The sequence below is a fragment of the Gambusia affinis genome, linkage group LG06 (genome assembly GCF_019740435.1).
Source record: "Gambusia affinis linkage group LG06, SWU_Gaff_1.0, whole genome shotgun sequence".
Taxonomy (NCBI): Eukaryota; Metazoa; Chordata; class Actinopteri; order Cyprinodontiformes; family Poeciliidae; genus Gambusia; species Gambusia affinis.
Window position 1 is genome coordinate 7351485 of NC_057873.1, and position 23512 is coordinate 7374996.

Genomic DNA, 23512 nt, shown 5'->3' on the forward strand with positions numbered 1-23512 from the left:
TTTGGTCTCAGTTACAGATCATGGGTGTTCCGACAGAATAATGACCCAAAACACAACTGAAAACACCCAAGAATAGCTAAAAGCAAGACAGTGAACAGATCTAAACATTACTGAAGGTCTGTGGAAAGAGATGAAACACACCAGCTGGAGAAGGCGCCCTTGAAATCTGAGACAATGGAGTAGTTTGCACATGAAGAGTGGACCACAACAGTTGTGGACAAGTGCTGAACTCGACAGATAAAGAAATTGCTCGATTTCTTTAAAAAAAAAAACCTGTGCAACAAAATATTAAGTTATAGATCCTATCATTTTTGTCCTGGTCTGTTTCAGTAGTTTGTAAAATGATTTTGTCCAGACACATTTCAAAAGTAATGTCTGATTCTCATTAGTTATTTTTTAGTAAATGTTTATTTATTATTTCTTTCATCAGTTTCAAGTTATTTCAGTGACCATTGGGGAATTTTCAGTCAGTAACAGACAATGTTGACCATGTGTGTATGTGCACCACCACTGTGTATTGCTCTGTCTGATAAAACCCCAAAAGAAAGAAATGTTTGGTTATTATGTGACAAAATGTGAAAAGGTTCAAGAGTTTGAACTTTTATTGAGCTTTACGCATCATCTCATATTCTTCTTCAAAGACAGCGACAGTCTGGCTACACCAAACTAAAACAAGATTTCAAACAACTTTTGTGCCCACAGAATGACAATTCTAACACATCTTTTACACAGAAGTACATTTATTTAGATCTGAAAACATTGATATCAAACAATATTACATTTTCTTTTCATTACAAATCAGACTTCACAATTTCAGTTTTTATTTTATTTTTTATTAAGTAAATGTAACAGATTTTGACTCTAAACTATAACGTGGGAATTCTTCCTCTTGTTACGAGGAGCCCTTTGTAATAAATGTAAGTAAAAGTGCATCATCTAAATTGGTCCAAAACATGCCTTTTGAGCAGGACTTCTCTGATGAATAAATATTGTGTATATCATTTTCAAAATGCAATATAACTTCACAAGTTTTTTTTTTTTAAAGTAATTTGTTGCTATTTTTCTAAAAACCTTTGATAATTTCAGTAAAAACAGTATAGTTAAAAGCTTAGCATATCGATCACTGCATCATCTATTTTCTAAATAAATTTCATTCCCCCCTCCCATATAACAATCAGCAACATAAAGTTTTGACAAGAACAACACCATAACATCACAGGGTTATGTTACATTAAAATATTTTTGTTAAAAGTTCAAGGGGAAAAAAAGGGAGGAAAATATAACAGCAACATAGAATTAAGAAATACAATGCATAGATTCAATCATCTGAAAATGTAGAGATATAATTTACTTAGTACAGCTCTGTAGTTTTAGAGTAAATCTACATAGATTTAATACATTTAATCCTGACTTGAGTGACCGGCACAAATATATTTATAAATTTTCACATAAAAATTATATATATGGTTCTGAACACATCACATGATGGAGACGTTGAATATATCGCTTTGACTTCAAAGGCAAATTTGGCTATATTACATATAATGGCATGTTTGGGTTAAGGAAAGGCAATGCCTGGCATGCAGGCGAAGCAGCAGCTTCTTTGAGGGCTTCTCTGCTTTCTGTAAAGGGTTAAGAATTCAGCTTTAGTCTTCTAAGATTTGACTACTCTGGCTGTACTGAAATGTTACACCATTTACAGGCTCAAACTGAAGTTTTCACAAAACATTTATCTGTTTCTAAAGCTGAAGTCATGTCAAAAAGGTTATATAAAAACCGGCAAACGCAGAGTCCTCAACAAAACGAGATTAACTCTTGTCATGCTCCAGATACAGCACCCTCCACAATTTTGCAACCCTGGTAAACATGTGCAACAAAAAACCTTAAAATGATATGAAAGTAATCTAAAAAGGATAAGGATGTCATGTGAACTTATGGGGATCAAAGGTTAAGTTGCTAAGATATTTGAAAAACATAACCATCTCCATGAGTGCCATTTAAAGCAGTATTTGTAAGTGAATTTAGTGCAAAACCTACATTTCATTATATTACCATGAAATATACATTTTAACCCATCTATAACAAGCTTCATTTAAGACGATTAAAGTTAATTTAGATTTACGTGAATCTGTTGCAACTCACAGGTCAGAACTGTAAAAATAAACTATGTTGATTAACAATATCTCTTAACATTCTTTTGTGGTAATGTCCTGGTTTGTGATGATCACTATACATTTGCCTTCACAAATAAATTAAATTAAATAAGTAAAGGCTTTTTCTAAGTTTTACAGTTCTTAAAACTATAATTTTTTAATATGGGAAGCTTGCTCTACTAAATAAATGCAGTAAAGTTAATGGTAAAGTTAAAAAAAAATTATGGAATTATGCTGCAGCTGCAAAAAGGAATTGTTACACAAGGCTTTACCAGATGTTGCCAATAATTGTGGGTTGGACTGTAAATCCCACTACTAAAGTTACTGTCAAACTTCGTTTATTAAATTCCTTTTTATTCCTGATCCTCTTAGCCTTTTCGCCATGAAATGAGCCGACTTCATCGGATGAAGTCATGTTCTCAGACAAATTCACATTTTTGACTCTACATAAGATGAAATGTCTGTTAATTCAACGATCTGCGAGAAAATGCAAATATACAAGCTTAAGATCAGACTAACACTCAGTGGCATTTTTTAAGGGACAATAAATTTAGTAAACCTTTTAATAAGCAAAAATTAGGTGCCATCAAGACATGTAAATATTAAAAGAGACAACAATAAGCAGAGGTAGGAGAGGGCAGATTAAGAGAAGTAAGGCTGTTCTTAAAGACAGCATCAGAGGGCTCCTTTGGATCAACTCTATCCTTTGACACCAGAAAGAAATCACAACAAAGCTCTGGCACAGGCTGGTTATTTGCGTGAAAATGACAGCAGCACTAGGAATTTTTTTTTCATCCAAACTGTCTGGAACTAGTAACATTCACAGCACTAAACGTGTGTTCAGTAAACCTCAGCAACATCATTTTACAACTTTTTTTCAATTGAGCTCCAGAAAAGCAAACGGAGATTAATTTTTTTTTTTTCTCTTCAAGACTGCTGTATTTAAGCATATCCTGGACTGTAGACATTTACAATATTATCTGAGCCTGCAGTCTAAATCTACATTTTCAGGCACTACAAATAGGCCCCTGTGGTATTAAGGTTCAGAGTGACAAATAACTCAGAATGATTCCGATGTCCGAGTGCAGTTTGTGCACCAGCGTAAAACTATTTTTACCTCAAATAACTTAGCTCACAAATATATACTATATCTAGTAAACATGTACTGCTTCATTTTAATATACATTTGCAAAGTATGTACAAGAACTTAGCCTGACTGACCTGTTCACCCAACATGTAATTAAAAGATCCAGTTTTCATTTTAATTTTTGAGCTCACTTCTGCTGGTTTGATTTTCATTTTCCTTTCTGTAAACAGTATTTACAAACTCAATTAAAAAAAAAAGAAAGAAAAAAAAACAAATATTACAAACTGTTCGATTACATTATGTACACTCAGGCAACAAGCATGTTTGTATGTAACATCATTCTGAGTCCACTAAGAAATCTCTCATTTTTAAGCACTTCAGTCCCAAAACACACAAGACGCGTTACCTTCATCCTTCGTCAGAAGCTGAAATCAGTTATTTGGTACAAAAAGCTTGACTGATGGAACATTACAAACTGCCTGAGAAGGTGCCCATCTTCTGGTTGTTGTGCTGCTGCTGCTGCTGCTGATGATGATGAGATGTATTTGGCAGTGTCCGTAACCTTTTGCGTGTAAACTGGAAATACAGCGCCTAGTAAAGGTATTCATACCCCTATAACTTTTTCCACTTTTTGTCAGGTTACAAAAACAAACTTCAATGTGTTTTTACTGGGATTTTATGCAACAGACCAACTCAAAGTTTATAGACTGTTTCAGACATAACAAGCTGAAAAGTGTGGTGTGCTTTTGTATTCAGCCACCTTTAGTCTGACATCCCTAAATTAAATCCAGTCCAATTGAATGCTTTCACCTAATCACTAAATAGAGTCAACCTATGTTTATTTACAGCATTATAAAAATCAATAGCCAACATGCCCACCTAGCCAGTGAGCAGAGATCAGTATTAATTCATAAAACAACATCAAAAGCTCTAGTGCAATATTGTTTCCTTTTTTTTCATCATATGCAAATACAAAGAAGCCCATGGTAAGTCTGCAACAGTTACAGGCACCACAGTTCAGATGAGAGACTCACATTTGGCCTTTATGGATAAATGGCAATTATAATGCTATTGTTGAAAGACAGCAATGCAATGTTTAAAATTTGCCATGAGTAAAGGGACAGATTTATTGAAGAAGTCGCTCTGGACTAAAACTAGACTTAAACCTTCTGACATACATACAAAGCATGAATTATGAAGGAATTCTAATACTGCCAATCACCTCTGGAAAATATATGCATACAGAAACATGATGCTGACAGCATCATGCTGTCGGGATGCATATTTTGAGCCATGTTGGGGAGATGGATGTTGAAAAATGGAGGGCAATACTGAAAGCAATACTGCTGAAGTCTACAGAAGACTTGAGTCTGGGGAAACAGTTGATCTACCAACAGAAAAACAATCCCCAATCGGCTTTCAAAGCTGGAATGGAGAATATTCATGTTTTAGAAAGGACCAAAGTACAACAACAAAATCCAACTGAGAGTCTGTGTCAACACCTGAACATTGTGAAAATTGCTATTTGCAAATGTTCTCCATCCAATCTTATTGGGCTTGAGCTATTTTACAAAGACGAATGAGCAAATTAATATCAGTCTATAATAAGTCAATCTCCAAATGTGTAAAAATTAATAAAAGACCTGGAGAAGTGATTGCAATGAAAGGTGGTTCTTCAAAGTTTTCACTCCTATTTATTCAAAATAATCTTGAACAAGTATTATTTTTTTTTGTCACATTCACTCTTAAATTGTGTTGGTTTTTGTCACAAAATTCCAGTGAAATATTATTGAGTATGTAATTGTAATGTGGTAAAACGTGAAAAAGTTTAAGGGGTATTAGGCCTTTTCAAGACACTGTTTGTGTTTCAGTTCGACTCTCGTTAAGGCAAAATGTTTGGCACTTGGAGAAAATCCTGATCTTGTCTTCATTGGCTCTGAAGTTGGTATGTCCATAAAGGGTCTAATGTTGCCTGAAAATATAATTTTGGAGCAGAAATGTTGCTGCGTGATTGTTTTAAAATTATTTTTATTTGTTTTGGATACGAAACTTTAATCTCATATTTAATTTTTTTTTTCTTTGCCTAAACAGCATTGTGTCAGTTGAGTAAATCTCTGATTGCCTTCACTTTCTACCCGGACACCCAGCTGTGCGTAGTGGTCTTCACTCCGTGTGGGAAACCTTGTTGGGTCACGACTGGCTCAAAGTTGAAGTCCAGTGAGTCGCCGTCCATGAGTGTTTCATGGAGCACCCTCTCCATGTCAATCTCAAACTTCTCGATGGACATATCGTCCAGGTCGCTTGGAAGTTTCTCCATGTGCGATGGTACGGACATGCCAGCTCGACCGTATCCATTGGTGTTGAGAGGACAGAAGCTGCCGGGCATGCCTCCCCCACCGAGGTGCCCAGGGAGGCCGTAAGGCATCTGCATGGGGCTTTTGGTGACAGGTAGACGCGCGCCGCCCCCGTTGTAGCTCAGTGACATGAGCAAGCGGCCATTCATAGCTGGCGATGTGGCCTGACCTTGGCTGTGCACATTGTGGGGGTGAGAGAGACCGTGCGGGTGAGCGTTCCCTCCTGCCATGAGTTTGGCTGCGTGCTGGCTGCTGCTGTACGGTGGCAGCATGCAGCTCCCGCTGGACTGAGACACTACTGTGTCCACTGACGGCATCATCTCGCTGTGCTGGTCGGTGTCTGACGTCAGCAGTTCCTTCAGAAGCCCGGCGGGGCAGCTGTATTGCCCCATGCCGGGCACAAAGCCGGACTTGTTTTCTGACAGAGTCTGCAGAGGCATGGAAGGTAAGGTGTTCATCCCAGCTTGGCCGTAGACGCACTTGTGGAACTCCTGCTGTGACTGTGAGCCCATGCTCGGGGAGCTGTAGGCCGGGTAACCTGGGCTCGGCTGCATCATCGGTGAGGGGGAGGACTGGGAGGAGCCGGGGGTCGTCGCCCCCCCTCCGACCTGTGAGTTGTTGGGCGACAGCAAGTTCAGGTTGTCCAGGAGGTTCTCCATGACATTCTCAGAACTGTGTCCCAGAGAACCAGTCATCTCGGTGAGGCTGGGCAGTGTGGCTGTCATCTTTGATCCTGGAGCTCCAGGGTAGCCCATGTGCACGTCAGATTCACCGAGGTCGTCCTCAGGCACGAACGGTGAGAGGCGGCCGCTCACGGTGCTGGCATTGGAGCTGGTCCGAGGTCTGAAGCCGTTCCAGGCGTCGTAGTCATCGTTGCTGTGGGAGTTTGGGCTGCCGGGCCACTTGGAATAGGAACCTGGGCTGTCTGCGCTGCCATCGGGGCCACCCTGCAGGGACAGCTATGAGAAAGAAACCAAAGGGAGATTATCACTGTTTCAGCAATGAAACAAAGAAATTAATTAAAATTTTCATTTAATTTACACAAATAATAATTATATTGTAAGTAAAGTAAATAAGTCTAAGTACAAAGGATAATGTATATGTTTATAGAGCAGTTTTGTTTAATATTTTAGCCTACTTGGGAGCCTTTCCCAAAGACCGGATGTTATTTACACTGGAAACATGTTTTAAGCCCCTCATAAAGTTTGCAAGGGTGGATAATAGTTATCATGCTTATAACAAGGTGCAGAGCAGCACAGTATACCATATACAGTTTTTTTCAACTGTCTGTGCTTCATGTAACTGATATAAGCATAACCTAAAACTAATAAGAATATGCTCCTGGCTAATTGTTTCCGAGGAAGATGGGACAATAGACTCTTAAATTAAAATCAAAAGTTTTTTATATAGAGTTTTTTGAATTATCATCAAAACACTCTCCAAATGAGTGTCTTCTATTATTGTATCTGGGAGGCTAGTAAATCTTGAACAAGTAGAAACACGTAAAAATTTGTTGTCTTCATGGGATTAAGTGCTTATCTTAATCTGAGTAGACACCTTTAAAAGAACTCAAGCGTCAACTACAGGAAATCTACCGCAACTAAATAATTCTATCATCGGCAAAGAAGAGAACCATAGCTGGATGTAGACCTATTATTATTTATATTAGTACAAAAAAGGAACTGTTCCTAAAATTTATCTTTGACAAACATCCTTAGACACACATTGGGTTCTGTCATTTAGGTAGTTTATAAATCAATTCAACGTAGGTTCACTAGACCATTTATTTTTAAGTCTTAATATGTTCAAGTCAGGCCTTTCTTGCTTGACCCAATTTCTGGTTTTCTTTGACATCAGAACTGCTGATTCTAGCTTTTCCAAGGACTAAACCATACAAAACTATAAAAAGTGTTGTAGGTTTCCTGATAGAGCAAGTAGTTTTCAATACCAGCAGAAAATGTTTAAACTTCAAATTTGATCTCTAAACATTCTTATCACTGATGCACTGAATGAATCAGTGAGAATCATTTTGATCAACCACTCATTGGCCAGAGCTCACCGTTTGAAAACTGACAGAGATTTAGATGTAACTCAGTTTTAGATGTATCTAAAAAGAAAACAAGTTTGGCAAATTATTTTTTTGTTACACAAAGCAACCTCGTCCAAAATGCTACATGTGGCTTCAAATATATTCTTACTGGCTACTTTTGGCTATACCAGATCCAATTTCTAACACTTATTTCGATGACACACTTTAATTCATTGAAACATTGTCAAACTTCTGTAAGTAATTGTTTTACACATGGAAAAGTCCTTGACTAACGCACCTTTTTCTTTGCTGCTCTTCCCCTGCTCTTGGAGAACTTGCTGTTGTTGTCCATGGAGGCAGCCCTGCGTCGTGGGGATTTTCCACTTTTCCCGCCTTCTGGGTTCAACATCCACCACGAGCTCTTCCCTGTCCCCTCATTCTGGACTCGGACGAAGCGGCTGTGCAGGGACAGGTTGTGTCTAATGGAGTTCTGCAGGAGAGGTAGAGAGAGGGGGAAAAAAGGATGAGGAGCAGACAAACAGGGACATTTGCCCTTTTCCCAAAACACCTCAGATGTGCTTTATCACAGAAGTGTAAATCCCTGCGTACAGGTGGCGGCCCTTGAAAACATGCTTGCCTTGACAATTGACTTATGAGGAAAGAAGAGAGGATTTTAAGGTCACTCAACGATCCCATGCTGTTTGCTTTCCAAAGAAAACACACGTGCACACACTCAATAGATGTCAGTGGGTTTAAACCACGAGCAACACATCCTGAACAAATGTGGGCTCATAGGAAAACAGAGAAGGCTATTGTAGAAAAAAAAACACAAAAAATACCCAGCAGTCACATTCCACCTGACTTTGTGTCTTGTCTAAACCAGCACGAATTCAAAGGGAGGAAACCGACTAATCTTTCCTCCTTACAGACACATTAATGCTAAGCTCTGACGTTGCTTAGTGACACCACCAGTGGAAAAACTAATTTTTGAGCAGGAAGCTAGTGAAGCGTTATAAAAACAGGGCAAACAAAAGAGCGAGAATATTGGGTAAATGTCTGCTGAGCAAACCGCAGAAAGCAAGACACTCTTTCTCTTCCTCTGCACTCTGACGCCTAAGTCACAAAACACTCAGGATTTCACCTGTTTGTTTGATTTTAAACTCCACATTGACACAAAGTGCTGCTAAAGTGACCGTTTGACCTCAGAAAATAGTTTCAGCTCTGCCATCGCATCATTTTCTGTACGTATTTAAACATGAAGTAATGAGCCTTGCCCAGACATTACAGTGGCCGCGTAAAGCTTGTTGTTTTGGAGGAAAGGCTGGAAGTCCCGGCACGCACACCGACACACACACGCACACACACACTCGCACGCAGAGCTTAGCGTGCATAACAGCCAACGTCATCAAGCCTTTTGCCCGCCATGAGTCACTGCCTCACATCTGGTTTGTAGTCTGCACCCTCTGTGCTGCCTTCACCTTTGTTTCTACTCATCTCAGCCAAAACGTCTTCTTCTGAATTCCAAAATAAGTCCCGTGCCACAAATTAGAGTCACTGTCTATGCATTCACTAAATAAATGAATATTCTGATCATACAATAATGTCACAACAAACTTTCTTGAATCTGAGAATCATTATAAAAAGCACCTAACTTTTTTCCCCTCATTCCCTGACATTAAATCAAATCAAATTTTCCTGTTTTGTGTCAGTTAGGATTACCAAAATTATTTTTATTCATCAAACACCAAAATAACTAATTAGAGGGATTCTTTAATAACTTGGCTAAAATTTAGATGTTTGCATGCATTTTCTTACTACATCTTTAAACTGTATGACTTAGGTCAATTCTTTTCTTTTTTCTCTCGTTTTTGACATTTCCCAGGAAATATTGCTCCATTAATCCTGACAGAACTGGTGGAAGAGAGTCAGGTTTGTAGGCTGCCATGCTTGCACACGTTTCTTCAGCTCTGTTTTTTTATAGGAGTGAAATCAGAGCTTTGTGATGGCTCCTCCAAAAACATTGACTCTGGTGTCCTTAAGCCACTTTGCGACAAATTATTCAGTATTATTACAATCATTGTCTATGTGGAAGACCCATTTGTGCTTTCAGAGATGTTTGTTTCAGTATTTCCACAGTAGTTTCTTTCATCATTGTGCTATCTATTTTGTTAAGTTCACCAGTCACTGCTGTAGCTCAACACTCACACACTACAGATGCTGACACACCTGTACTATGCAGCTGGGATGTTCTCAGGCTTCCCCCAAAATCTCAGCATTACTATTTTGGCTACACACTTCAATGTAAGTTTTATCAGAATTATGATAGTATCATACAAACTATAGGTATATCTTTACAAGATATTGCTTTTGGTCCAGCATATTATAATATTTTGCACCAAAAAGTTGTTCTCTTTTGGCTATTCCTGTATGTAAAGTCATATTCAATAAATTATAATATGCAGTCCAATGAGGCTTGTTTGTTAGATTAAAAGTACCATTTGAAAAAAAGCACGTATCAAAAATTCATAAACCCCACATTTCTGTACGTTTTATTTTCTTCCGATGTAATATTCTAATCAAAAATATCATGTTTTTATCAGAAAATCATAACTGAAAAGAAAATCAGTCTTTAATCTATATAATATATTTCCCTTAGTGAACTGACTTATTCTAATTTACTGAATATATGTATATGTAATCAAATATCTGGTTTAAACTGTTCATATTATTGTAATAAAAGTTTTTAATTTCTTTGCTTTTCAAACTCACGAGAACACCAAGTTAATTGAACATAAAAACAAATGTGCAAAATGAAAGATTCTGTCAGTTCTTCAAGGGTTAAATAGTCATCACGCCATTTAACTCTAAGCTCCTTGGAAATGGAGAAACTTGCAAGATATAAGAAAAAAAGTTGTTTATATGTCATAAGTTTTACATAATGCATTCTAATAACACCTCTTTGCAAATTACAGGAGCTGAAGAATGTTACTATTTTAAGATGCAAATTCATGACAATTTTTTTAAGTGAGGTACTGCATCATTATTATCGACTTGTATCACTCTATGCACTTGTATTATTCACTTCCTTTCCCTTCTCAAAGGCTCTAAAGGCCCATTCGGTCCGCCATGAACACTGAATGTAATTATTCCTGAATTAAATGACTTGATCGCTTCAGCCAATTGTTTTGGGCTAGTTTTCATGATCTGGGGTACGTGACAGCCCTTCCCTGATTAGCTTCGCCAATGCATCTCTCCCGTTTCTTTTCTTCCTGCTGCTGCACATAAGTAGTTATGACAAAAGGCAAAGAGAGAAAAGTCTAGTCATGAGTGTCCGTCTCCCATGACTGCTAAGTGTGCTGCTTTATTCAGCTGTGCTGGAGTAAGGAATGCCTGCAATGTGTGTGCAGACGCCGGGATGTCCTGTTACGGCCCTTCCATCATCCTGATGACAGGATGGGGAGAGAGGAAAAAAGTCCCAGCATTGAAGAAATCTATTATGCCTTGTGACACAATTTAAAAGGCAGGGTGTGATGATCTAGAACATTTAGTCCAGAAGGAATGGAGCAAAAGAGTGAGCAGATGCGAGGGGACATAAAAGTGCTCTGATGAGAAATACCAAAACGCCAACAGAACTTGGTGTGCTGTGTGGGGAGAGTGTCCCGGGGTGTCTGGTGTGGCCAGTGGAAAACGCTCGTCGTCTGCCCCAGTGTGTGTGTGTGTGTTTGTGGAATGGCACTACGACAAACAGCAGCTCTGTAAGTCTTTGATTCTGCAGCACAGTCTGCCTCAGCCAGTGATGGTGGTTTAAAACACACACGCAACTGGGGATAAACATGAACACACACAGTTACCCACGTATATGAATCAAAGTCCCTCTGGTTACAGTGTTTTCCAAAATATTCGTGCCGCTCAAACTTTTTATTATTCTGCCCCGTTTATTTGTATAGCACATTTCATCAACGAGGCACTTCAAAGTGCATAACACGATGAAAACATAATTATGAAACAAGTAAATAAGCTTTGTCATGTCAAATTCATCAAGAATAATCATCATCATATTCAATGATCTTCCAGTTATGAATCAAAGACAATTCTAAACAAGTTTTTAGCTTTATTTAAAAGAACTTTTTGTTCCAATTGTTTTGCAGTTTTTCGTAGCTTCTTCCAGATTTATGGTGCAAAACTGAACGTTGCTTCTCCATATTTGGTTCTGATTCTGCTTCTAACAGATTTCAGTTAAGGATTACCTTGTTCTCACCTCTGCCCAGTTTCCCTGTTCCCTGGGAAACCATTCCCACAGCATGTTTCAGCTACAACAATATTTCTACCATGGAGACGGTGTTTTCAGGGTGCTTTCCAGCATTTGTTTTCTACAGAATACAGTCCTTTGCATGTTTTGTAGGGCTTTTCTTCTTTCCACATGGCTGGTAGCAGACTATCCGTTTGGAAGATGAGCTGTGAATCTCTGTAGCTCCTCCAGAGGGCTTCTTGGCTGCTTCTTTGATTAATCTTTTCTTACCCAATTTGTCAGTTTAAGTGGAAAAGCGTTTCTTGGGAGGTTTATAGTTGTTCATTTGTACTACATTAAAAATTTTCCATTTGTAATAAATATGGTCTGAAAGCAATCTGTTTACTGAAATTAGGGATTTCAGATTGATGAGCGTCGAAACACTTTTCAGACTTTTACTTCAAAAGAGAATGTGTTAGGCTATTACATGAAGTCCCAATGAAATTCAATAAATTTATCTTTGCAACATCACAAAGTATTAATTTTAAGGGGTACTGTACCAGTTTCAACACGATTTTTCTGCAGGAAGTAAAGAGCGTTTCTTTTGGAACCAGAAATGTTTTGTGACAAAGATTTATCTCTGGCTGTAGTACACAGGAATCTAAGCATTCCAGCTAATCACTGTGTCCAAAGTTCAATTGTAATCTCCGCCAACGTGCTAGTATCTTTTAGGAAACAGTAAATGCAGGATTCCCAGCCAGGCAGTCATCACAATCAACATTCCTGAGCAAGGTTACAAAACCCACAATTTCACATAGTTGAACTTTGATTACTGTAGCTGGGCAACATCTTGGAAAAAATAAATGACAATGATGGGCAAAAATAAAACAAATTAGGAAGACTTTCTAAAAACAAATAGATGGTGAAGTATAAAGTTTCAGTCAACACACCCAAAAGTAATTTTGCACTAAGATATGCAGCCATAATAAGCAGGCCATAAGCTGACATTACTGTCTTCGTGAGAGCTTACTTATGCAGCCGCAGATATGGAGAGAGAAAACCTCTCCCTGTTGTTCTTGAGCCCACCGTGAGGAGCACCACCTCCTGTTCTCCGAGTCAACACAACAGTACTGGCAAAACAGAAGGAAGTGACCACATGAAAGAGGACTGTGACAGGAAACAGAGCTGACTTCCTGCCTCAGGAAACATGGCGGTCGGTAAGCAGTGAAGAAGGCATGGAATGCAAAGCCGCAAAGGCCACGAGCCAAGTGGACACCGCAAGTTCAATTCAATCCCCGTTCTGTCAGCCAGAGGAGTTTATGTTTAGCAACAGGCACTAAGGCCTGTTGTCGGAGCACATGCATTAAAAGAAAGTAATGTTCACTATGCCAAGGCGGGGCTGAAAGTGAATTACATGAGTGGATGTATCATGACTCAACATGTAGTAAGTAGTAAGGGGTCGTCTGGGTGGTGAAGGCTGTTGAAGAAATGGAGACAGAGTAAGCTGTGTGTGTCCAAGGCTTGGATCCTTAAAGAACACACTGTGCGAACTTTAAAATGCCTAATTGGCAGCACTACTGAAAGAACTCTCTGTTTGGTACATCGCTCTGGATTTGCATTTCTCCTTTTTTCTTCTTGCCATCTCCCATTTTTTCTGACCTTTCACTTGCCTATTTTTTCGTGTTCTCGTGATCTTTTTGGGTCTCTTTCCCTTTGCATAATGTCCCAAATTTTCACTTCAAGTTCTCCTCCTCTATTCTTATTTCTTAAATTGATAAAGCACATTTAAAAAGTAGTTATACTTCTGGTTTTGCACTTTATCTAGAGATGCACCAATCCGATATTAGTATCTGTATTAATACTGATATAGCAAACAACTCTAGATTGTTTGAGTATCTGAAACCATACAGTATAGTTTCAGATACTGTACGCTGAAACCATATCTATTCAGTCTAATTCTCTGTCTTGGCTCTGAGCAGCATCATGATTTCTTATTTGCTTAGAATTATATTTAGAATTTCCTACCTACATTTTCTGAACATCTGAAAGAAAGTTTGTTAATTTTACATATTTGACCAAGGCAGTTCTTCCACTTATGTACATTTTTCTTCATGAAACTGTTAAAGTTCAGTCAGTTTGTATAAATTTTCATTTAACATTTTCTCATTGGATGTATTCCTTCCAGGATTGTTTTGTATGTAGCTACATCTATCTTCCCTTTAACTCTGAAAAGTTTTCCTGTCCTTGCTGAGGACTGCAACAAATGCAAAGATTTTCTTTGCAAGTTATTTTGAAAACCATTCATCTTCCTTCCACTTCACTTGTTGCACTCTGATACTCTTTCATGTAATATTCCAATAAAATATATTAACCTTGACGCTGTAACCTAAGAAGATGATAAAACTCCACTTATTTCCTTTCTTCTCTTACAGACTCAAGCCATGTATTTAAAGAAAACTGACTGCAGTGCACCAGAGAAAGAAAGTTGTTGGCACAGTGACCTGGATGCTGACACTTTCAGGGCTGCTCAAATGTCAACTTGTCTAATGAAAAAAATCCCCTGAGGAAAGCGCAACACCACCTACATGCAGCCCCGCTTTGAATCAGTTGAAGCCACATGTGAAACCTCAGCTGCAAAACTCATACAGTTATGGGTACGAGCAGCAGTGCTCCCTTCCTCACTGACTGAAAGCGTGCGAGCAGGTACAATGTCATACAGCAGCAGATGCAGCTCTGCACACATTTACCCAGAGATATGGAAGAGATGAAAGTGAAAACTGTGGTTTCCCTGCTCTAGTTCCACTGAAGTCATTAGAGAAACGGTGCTGTCCTGAGCAGATTTTTTTTTCCTCCTTCGCTGCAAGTATCTAAGCTTTTACAGTAGGTGTGTTTTTGCATGGGAACTACATATTTTTTATGTAACGTCTGAGACTATGAAAGCTGACATAAAGGGCATGAGAGCCATTTCCAACCACCTCAGTAAGTAACCCTAAAGCTTCAGCCTGGTCATGTCTGGAGTTTAGTGCTGATTCTGGTTCATTTAGAGCTGTGCGGTTGAGACAGAAGACATGCAAACTTGTCATTAGTTTAACACTGGCTCAGCATGTCTGCCCTCCTAACAACAGCATGTGGTTGCTCACATCGCTGCAGGTGAGATGGTAAGAGAACAAGTGACAGCAAAGTATGTCCTACAAAGATCACAAAGTCATCAAAAGATGAGTCGAGCTGTAGCTTTCTGCTCATTGTGATCAAATATATAGTCCACAATATGTAGCGGAAAGGATCAAATGCTACCATACACAAAACAGAAGCATCTGGTCAAATCTAAAATCACCTTTTCTGGAAACTCACATGAATCAATGTTTGCATCTGGCCCAGTGCAGCTCATCTTAAGCCTGGTCCTGAATGAAGCTTGTTTCTGTTAAACATGAGTCACTCATGTCTATCTTTTGTTTTCCCAGGATAAGGCAGTTCAACAAAAAAACAAAAAAAACAAAAAAAAAAGATTCAAAGCAAACTGTTGGTTTTCTTGGTACAAATCTAACTATAATGATTTAAGCAAGATGCAACTAAGCTCTATAATTTGCTTTCAGAATCTAATTGTATTTGCTTTGATATTATTGGAATTAGTCAAACAAATGTTGACGGAATTGGCGCTGAAATAGATATTGCAGATATCGCATTTGTTCTTTAACAGATCATTGAATCATTGAGTACCCAATGACTTAAGGCCTCAACACAGGGGAGGCAACCGTCACCCTCCTTCTGCCAAACAACTCAAAATTCATGAATATGAAATTAATACCTCATACATGTAGACGTGGACAGGCAGGGTTGTGACATGACTCAAGTAGTAGCCGTCGCTATCTCGTTCTATGTGCTGGGCTTCACCCAAATAGTAGACTTTTGTAAGTCACTCTTTGTTCGTCACTCTCCGTGTCGAGGCTGTTGTAAACACAACTTTAGTTTTTCAAGTTGGACTTTGCTACTGTACTTTTCGTACCATTCTGTCTAAAATGTTTTGTCTAGTTCAAGTGCTTTGACCTTGTTTGAACCCGCTCACCGTTCGGTACTTAAGGGTTGCACTAATAGCCACACTCTTCTTGTGTGAATGCCGTTACTGACTAAATAATACTTAAAGTTAGTTATTATCAGTGTCAGAAAGGTATTCATTTACAAATTCGGGAAAATTGCAGTTGAGACATGTCTGCGTTTCAGCTGGCCAGTCACAGCGAGAGAACAAAACTTTAAAGAAATAAGAGGAAGGCTGAAAAAATATATAGAGATATTTCTGTCATACCCTTTTGAGGTTTCTAACCTCTGCATATCTGATTTTGGAAATTTAAGAGAGAGGGTAAGGTGTACTTTCTCAATGGAATATACACAGAGAGAGCAAACGTATAACTTTTAGCATGTAGAACTTGTCTTGTTTTGAATGCTACTTACTAGCTAAAATATGTTGTATTTGCTAAGGGCTCTCAGTCTGTAGATGTGGGTGTTCTCAGGTCATTGATAACCAGCAGCTTACCAGCAGTAGGTAAGATTTTCTATACTTCTATACTTCCATTAGGCCATCAAAGGACCAAAAGCTACATAATAAGTTAAAATAGGCACTGAAGAACATCTTCACGCTTTTACTTCAAATATAAAATAAAAGCAACTTTTTTTTTTCTTTTTTTTTGCAAAAAAAAAAAAAACAAACTTTGGCTGATGCTGCATTTTGCTACAATATACATGAAGGATAATCATCTAAAATTGGACTGGCAGAAGAAAGCTTTACAAAAACACAAGGGCAGACACCTTGCAACAATTTCTGATTGGTGCCTTTCTAATTTCAAGTGACTGATATAATTTTTTTACAATGCAATGACTGGATCAGTTGTAATACTTCTACATTTCACTCATTTGTCTTCACAATGATTCATCTCTTTCTATAATCTTCTGGATATCTGGTACTACCATCTTCACAACAGGCTGAAGATGCCAATGCAATTCATGGTTTACATTGGTATGCAAATCATAAATGTATAACACTTTTAATTCATATATTATTCTACATTGTCACATCACATTCTGTTTTTCTGTTAAGTTTTCGGTTAATTAAGTTTTCATTTAGGTTAATTAAGTTTTCATTAACCTAAAACTTAATCAAATCTAAACTAATTCACATAAACAATAAATGAATACAAAGAAATCATGCACTTGTTCAGTTCATTTTTTAACTGAACCAAAAGTCACCAAAGGACAAAGTAAACAAGTTAAATGCAAATCCAATTTATTTATTTCTGCAACACCATAACATTACCACACTTACAAAGCAATCTGAACAGATGGCAATGACTTCATGTGTTTACAGTTTAATAGGTTATCATCAGCACCAATATTGAACTGTCCAGTTGTAATCACTGAAATCACTGACCTGTTTACCAAAGTCAATATGGTGATGATTATAAAAAGGCAGTGGAAATGAAAGGCCAAACACAGGAAATGCACAGCCCCGGGTCTTATTTTTTGTATTATTTACATCCTCAGATTAAAAACAGAAAAAATACAGTCTGAAAAATGGAAATGATTGTTATCATTAATGTTGCATAGCAGCAAGCAGCAAAGCAGAGCCCCTCAGGTTTGTCTGGTGAGCGGAGTATAAATGTGTCACTGTTAGCAAGGCTATAAAAAGGAAACTGTTTTGCCACAATTTCTTTCAGAGGGAAAGCTTTTGGAACAAAAATGGAAACGAACTGTAGGACATGGGTAACCAAAAATAGGCTGTTTCTGATTTCTCTTCCATCCCTTATTATTTCCAGTTGCTCCTTCAGGCTCCTTGGTTAAAGATCACTACTTGCTGCAGCTGATTGCACACTCGTGCTTCGAAAGAGTCTCTTTCTCACTTTTTTTCCACTTAAAGTTCCAATCAGCAGTTTATGTCTCACAGGCATAAATATCATATTTATTTTGGGGGTTTTATTTTATTTTGGTCTTTTTTTATATAGAGGTATATGGATAATAAAAAAACTGGGATGAATAAAAACAAACTGGTTGACAGTTTGAGATCACTATTTTTTTCTCAAACCTAAATAGGTTAAAAAATATACAAACAGGCTCAAATATATACATGTGCCACTGATTACATTAGATTAACAATCTCTTAGCAAGTTTAATAAAGAATGCATACCTGGGTTATTAGAAATAATGGTCTTCCTTCCAAATAGTTGCTGTCTGAGCACTTAGCTTTTTAGCAAAATTCCTAAACTGTCAGTAGAGTTGAGGTTGGGGTCATCCCAGAAGCTTAATGTCTGTTTTTCCCCTCCCAACCAGTTTTATTGTTTGTTTGGAGTCCTTTTCATAATGGAACCTGCAACCATGTTCAAGATTGACTAATCCTGCTGTTGGGTGACGTGAAGTTAATCTGGAGGTAGTCCTCCTTTATCATTAAACTGTTCACTTTTGTTACTGGTACTGCAAGCAACAGTGTTACCGGTGAAGAGAGCAAAATGCTGGAGAAAGAACTGTATTGTTAAAAACCCAAAATGCAAAATGACCCTCATCTCAGTCATAAATGAATTAAATTTTCTGACCAGCGGTGTGTATCTCCAAAGATAAGACAGCAGGCTATGCATTGAGCTGCCAGTGTTCAGCCCCTCAAATTCACTTTACAACTCTATTAGTCTGAATAGTAGTCAATGACTTCCAGGAAAGTACTTCTTTACAACAGCCATTACCAGATGGTGAGATATATGACCATCGTAAAGAGCAGATGGAAAGACAGAAAACACAAGTCATGCAGAAGCAAGTCTGTCTGCAAATGTATTTACCAACTGCACTCTTGGCAGGATTGCCTTCTCACAACCCTCTGTACACAATCTCAGAGCAACCAAACTCTCTTTTTCCTCAAACTTACACACAGCCAACTAAGTTTGGAAGCCACAGAGGATATCCACTGATAAGGATGAGAAATGATTATTCTCAGTGTCTCTACAGAAGGCTTGAAAGCAGATTTTGCAAATGATGAGGATCCACAAGGCCTCTGGCACTCGGGAATCTATCGTCGCTGTGACCGCTGCAGTCCCAAATAAGGCGCAGATTGGCTATTAGCAAACTTCCTGCTGCATTGTGTCCACACAGGAAGAGCTGGCTGGTCCTGATACTGATCCCGTCGATGCCTCTGGTTTACTTGAAAAACACCACAAAATGAGACCCTGCTAGGTGCAGAGCCAAGGGACCAGCTGGAGAAAACAGTGGGTTCATGAGCCACAACTTCCTAATCAAAACTCCAGTCTGACCGGGCAAAACAAGAGGAAAAAGGAAAGTGTGGTGCCTGGTCCAGGTAGGCCTTTTCATGGAGAGGTTACAATGGATCAGGAATTACTGTACATCCCAGAAACTATTCTTCACTGAAGACTTGACCCCATTAGGAACCCAAAACAAAGAGAAATAAATCCTCTCCTGTTGTTCTGGATTTGACAGTTTGGAAAAATATTCAAAAGAAAACTTGGCTGAGGAGGTATCGCTGTGATCACATTGGAAACAAAAAGAAAAGTTCACATTTTGTAACATCAAAACTACAAAACAAACTTTTTATCTTATTGACATTTTATAAGTTAGTCTAGCTCAAAATAGCACACAATTACAAAGTAGAAGGAAAATGATACATGTTTATATTTGTGGCATTTTATGTAATTTGCCTTTAGGTCTACAGTTTCTAGCTTTATGTTTTGCGTTGTTGTCCTGCTGGAAGATCAACCTCTGCTCTAGTCTCAAGTCTTCTCCAGCCTCTAAAAAGCTTTCTCCCAGGATTACCCTGTTTTAAGCTTCAGCCACCTTCTCATCAACTTTGAGGAGCTTTACCCTCCCTGGTGAAGAAAAGCCTCCCTGTGGTCACGACCATGACAATCTGTGAAAGAAATCAAACTTTTCTGCTTCTTTCTGGTGGTCCTACTGCCATCTTCAGAAATACGCAGCTCAGTCTGAAACAACCAATAAAATACAGGAGGAGGGTCTTAGCACTGTCAATCACCCTTGTGTATGCACCACTCACATGTGCCCCTTCCTCTCCACTTCCCTACACCTCCTCCTCCACAACGGAGCCTGACGTGAATGAGCAAACTAGTTAGCAAGACCACCGATGAGTGTTTTACGTTTTAAGTTACCTACTGCAGCTTTAAAATTTTCACTTGTAAATGTTAAAAATATTTTCATATTAATGTAATGTAACTGTCGGTTTTATGACAGTGGACAGGTAATAAAGGTTAATATGCTGTAAAAATCATGTTCCTACAGTAGCCCTGAGTGGACAAACCAAAGCAGGGCTCTGGATTGAGATTACCTCGTTCTGTGTAAAATGTGTAATTAGTTTTTTTTGCCAGGGGCAACTTCATCTGTGAAGATGGATGTAGACTATTCAATAGTTTTCATTGATGTTTTTTTTTTTTTTTTTTAAATGAAGTCACACTGATTTAATATTAAATCTTCAAAATACACCATTGTTTGCAACATGACTAATTGGCATCGAATGACTCTAACTACTTTATTCGCATATATTATATTTGTTATAAGTGTTGTTAGTGACAAATTCCTTGTAAGTAGTGTTTCAGCAGCAATGTGAGCTCTGTGTTCACGTGTTGGGTTCGCTCGCGTACTTGTTGATTATCTGAGTCAGACTAGAGCAGCGTGCAGCTCATGTGTATAGACAGGGACTGAGTTGTGCTGGCTAAGCTTGACATGGTAAAATATGTGCATGTGTTGCTATATGCCACACAATGTGAGTCTGTAAAATGGACAGAGCTGTGTCTGTAGAGTGGGGATATTTTTTGCCTCTGATCAGTACGGCCAATGCAATTAATTGCTTATTACGACAGGCATGGTGTGCAGTATTAAATCCTTGACTCAAAGTCCTGAGTCTGCTTTTGGGAAGACAACGTGCTGCCCATTACACATCATTGGACAAAAGAGAGTTAATGGTCAGTGAAGTCTTTATTAAATACAGATTAGCACCAATTTATGTCAGAAGCATTGTCTGATTTTAGACTTTGATGTAGAAATGCAGGATTTATCGCCATTAACATTGGTAATGGCCGATGTCTATTTTTAACATATCATTAATGGCCCTATAAGTATAACTGGGGCTTGGTCATGTGGTGTTTGTAGTGATGCAGAAAAGGATTCAGGGATGTTTCACTGAAGCAAAGAAGCAATGTCAGTTGTTTTTTTACAATGTCCAAAGGGTCAGAAAATATTTATAATATGTAATACAGATGAACAGCAATACTGTTCATATCAGTATCAGATCCCTACTCCAATATATAATATTTAGGTAGTTTCCACACACTATTATTTGGAAAATTGTCAAATGTGAAGTAAAAAAAAATGAATGTGAGAATTTACATGGATAAGCATCAAGAGTGATTCACTTCCTGCTTTCAGCAGAGTTCAGATGAAGGATGTTGAAAAATGAAGGAAACTGGAAGAGGAAGAAGCCACTGAATCTGGCATCACGCTCCCCGTTGCTTCCTCTGCGCATGACATCAGTGCGCTGGTGCTGCATACCTTGAGCTGTTTTCTAAAGAGGCCGCTTCCTGTCAGTGAGAGGTTTGAAATTTACATCTTCAAAAAGAAAAGATGAAGTAGGTGGAGAAAAGTGCCGGTGATAGGTTCTAGAAAAGACATTGATGACACAGAATAAACTGATAAACTCAGCCTGGGGTGCTTTAAATTAATCTGACACTTTTCTTTATCTTATTTCTGCTGTTCCCAGCCTGTTCCTGAATGATACAAATACATAAATGTAGCATCTTGCAGAAGTATTCCCACCACTTCTATGTTCAGAGAAGATAAAAAAGGAACACATGCAAAAACTGCTCTTTGTGGAGGAAACACAGTAGATTACCATCCTATCCTGACACATGATAGTTTCATCATAATGAGCAGATGACATTATGATGAAGGACAAAAAACTGAGTTGACTTTCAGCAGGACAGCCATCCTAAACATACACAGAGGGCTACAATGGAGAGGTTTCCAGTCAGAACTCTTTTCCACTTAGGAGCTTAGGTCTTGGTTCGGTTGAATGCATATGTGAATACCAAGCACCACTCAAAAAGCAGGAAGTGGACTATTGAACAGGGTATTCTGGGTAAATACAACTAAAATAAATGTGCAAATTGAATGCAAGCAGGAGAAATGGCTCATGGCCATTTGCCAAAGAAAAAGAGAAATCCTACAAACTGCTAAAATTTGTCGTCACCCCATTTTTGTTTAAATTTTCTAAAGACGGAATTAGTGCTCATGTCTTCTTGAGAGGTTTTTGGTACAGCGCCACCACAGGTGAGGGTAACAGCAGGTTTTTCAAACAGTTTGGTTTGATTGACACAGTGCAGTGCTAAAATTAAATGCACCAGTAACAAATGTTGTTATTTTGATCCCTACTTGAACCATGTTTACCTCAGGTGTGAAAACCCCCTGAAGCTTATCATGACTGAGAATGACCCAGTCAAAGTCAACAATAAATCCAAAGGAGAATCTGTAGAAAGACTTAAAAACTGATGCTCACTGATACTTTACATCATGTCTAAACCTTATTCAGCCAGGTTGAGCCATTTTGCAAAGACGACTTGCTAAAACTTAAAGAACTCACTTTCTGGAGGAACAAGTTGGGTTCAAGCGATTTTTAAAATTTTGTTGAGGGGGACTCCAAAAATGCAGTTTTCTGAGTTCAAAGTCAGAATTCAGAGAACTAAGGCAGATTTCTGAGAAAAAAAAGTGAGAATTCTTAGATTAAAGTCTGATTTTCTTTTTCAGTGCCTCTAATCTTCTTGCAATGTAAAAAGCAGTGCTGAAAAGCTCAAAGGCTAAAGGGCAAGACACTCTCAAAGACATGAACTTAAGAACAGCTAAGTGCTGGTTCAAATATCATCTGAAGTAATACTTCAAATGGTGAAAGAAGCAAAAACTGCTGAATAGAAACTTTTCTTCTCACTCACAAGGCTCATAACATCAAATGACCTTTCTCACATTACGGCTGCCACCTAAAAATATCACTTTATATCAAGACTTAAGCAAGAGTTGAGGGGTTTTTTTGGGTTAAGTGGGTGATTAATTCTAATCTTGCGTCAATTACGTACAGCAAGAATAGGAATGAATCATTGGGAGACAAATAAAGAAATCTTTAAAACCATACTCTCAGTCTCACTCTGAATTAATCACGGATTTAAATTTCCACTGCTGAGCATTCATGAGTGTGACAGAGAGGGTCGAGTGAATGTGTGATGGTGTGATAATGCCAGGCCAGTCTGACAGGCACCGTGTATAATCGCTTTAGGGCAGGAATTGCACAACAATGTGGGTTTGGGTAATGCCAGTGGTTTGGGGCCCGGGGCAGCGAGAGAGCAGTCCCGTTAAAGCACTGCCCTCCCCATGAGTCTGCAATCCAGTTCAGAGATCCACGAGAGCGGATTTTCACATGTGAAAAAGCACTGGGGACTTTCATTTCTCGTTTTAACACTAAAACCTTGACAGTTCCCCTTTTTGCACCGTAAAACAATGTCGATGTCTTCCTGCAAAAAGGATCAGGAGATTTTTTTATTTTTTATTTTTTGGTTTTGGTTGTTTTCTTCAGTTTGTGTGAAAGATGAGAAGCTGCGAAGGCACGCGGGGGCAAAAGCACAC

General features: G+C 38.5%; 1 protein-coding gene across 1 annotated transcript in view; it reads right to left on the bottom strand.

The window, feature by feature from the left end:
• Positions 1-722: 722 nt before the first annotated feature.
• Positions 723-23512, bottom strand: part of foxo1a (forkhead box O1 a) — a 35126-nt gene continuing 12336 nt past the window's right edge. Inside the window, exons 2-3 of the mRNA XM_044120809.1 lie at positions 7922-8113; positions 723-6553 (exon numbers count right to left, since the gene is read on the bottom strand). Coding sequence (XP_043976744.1) covers positions 5372-6553; positions 7922-8113 — 1374 coding nt within the window. The 3' untranslated portion in view covers positions 723-5371. The remainder of the gene's footprint in view (positions 6554-7921; positions 8114-23512) is intronic.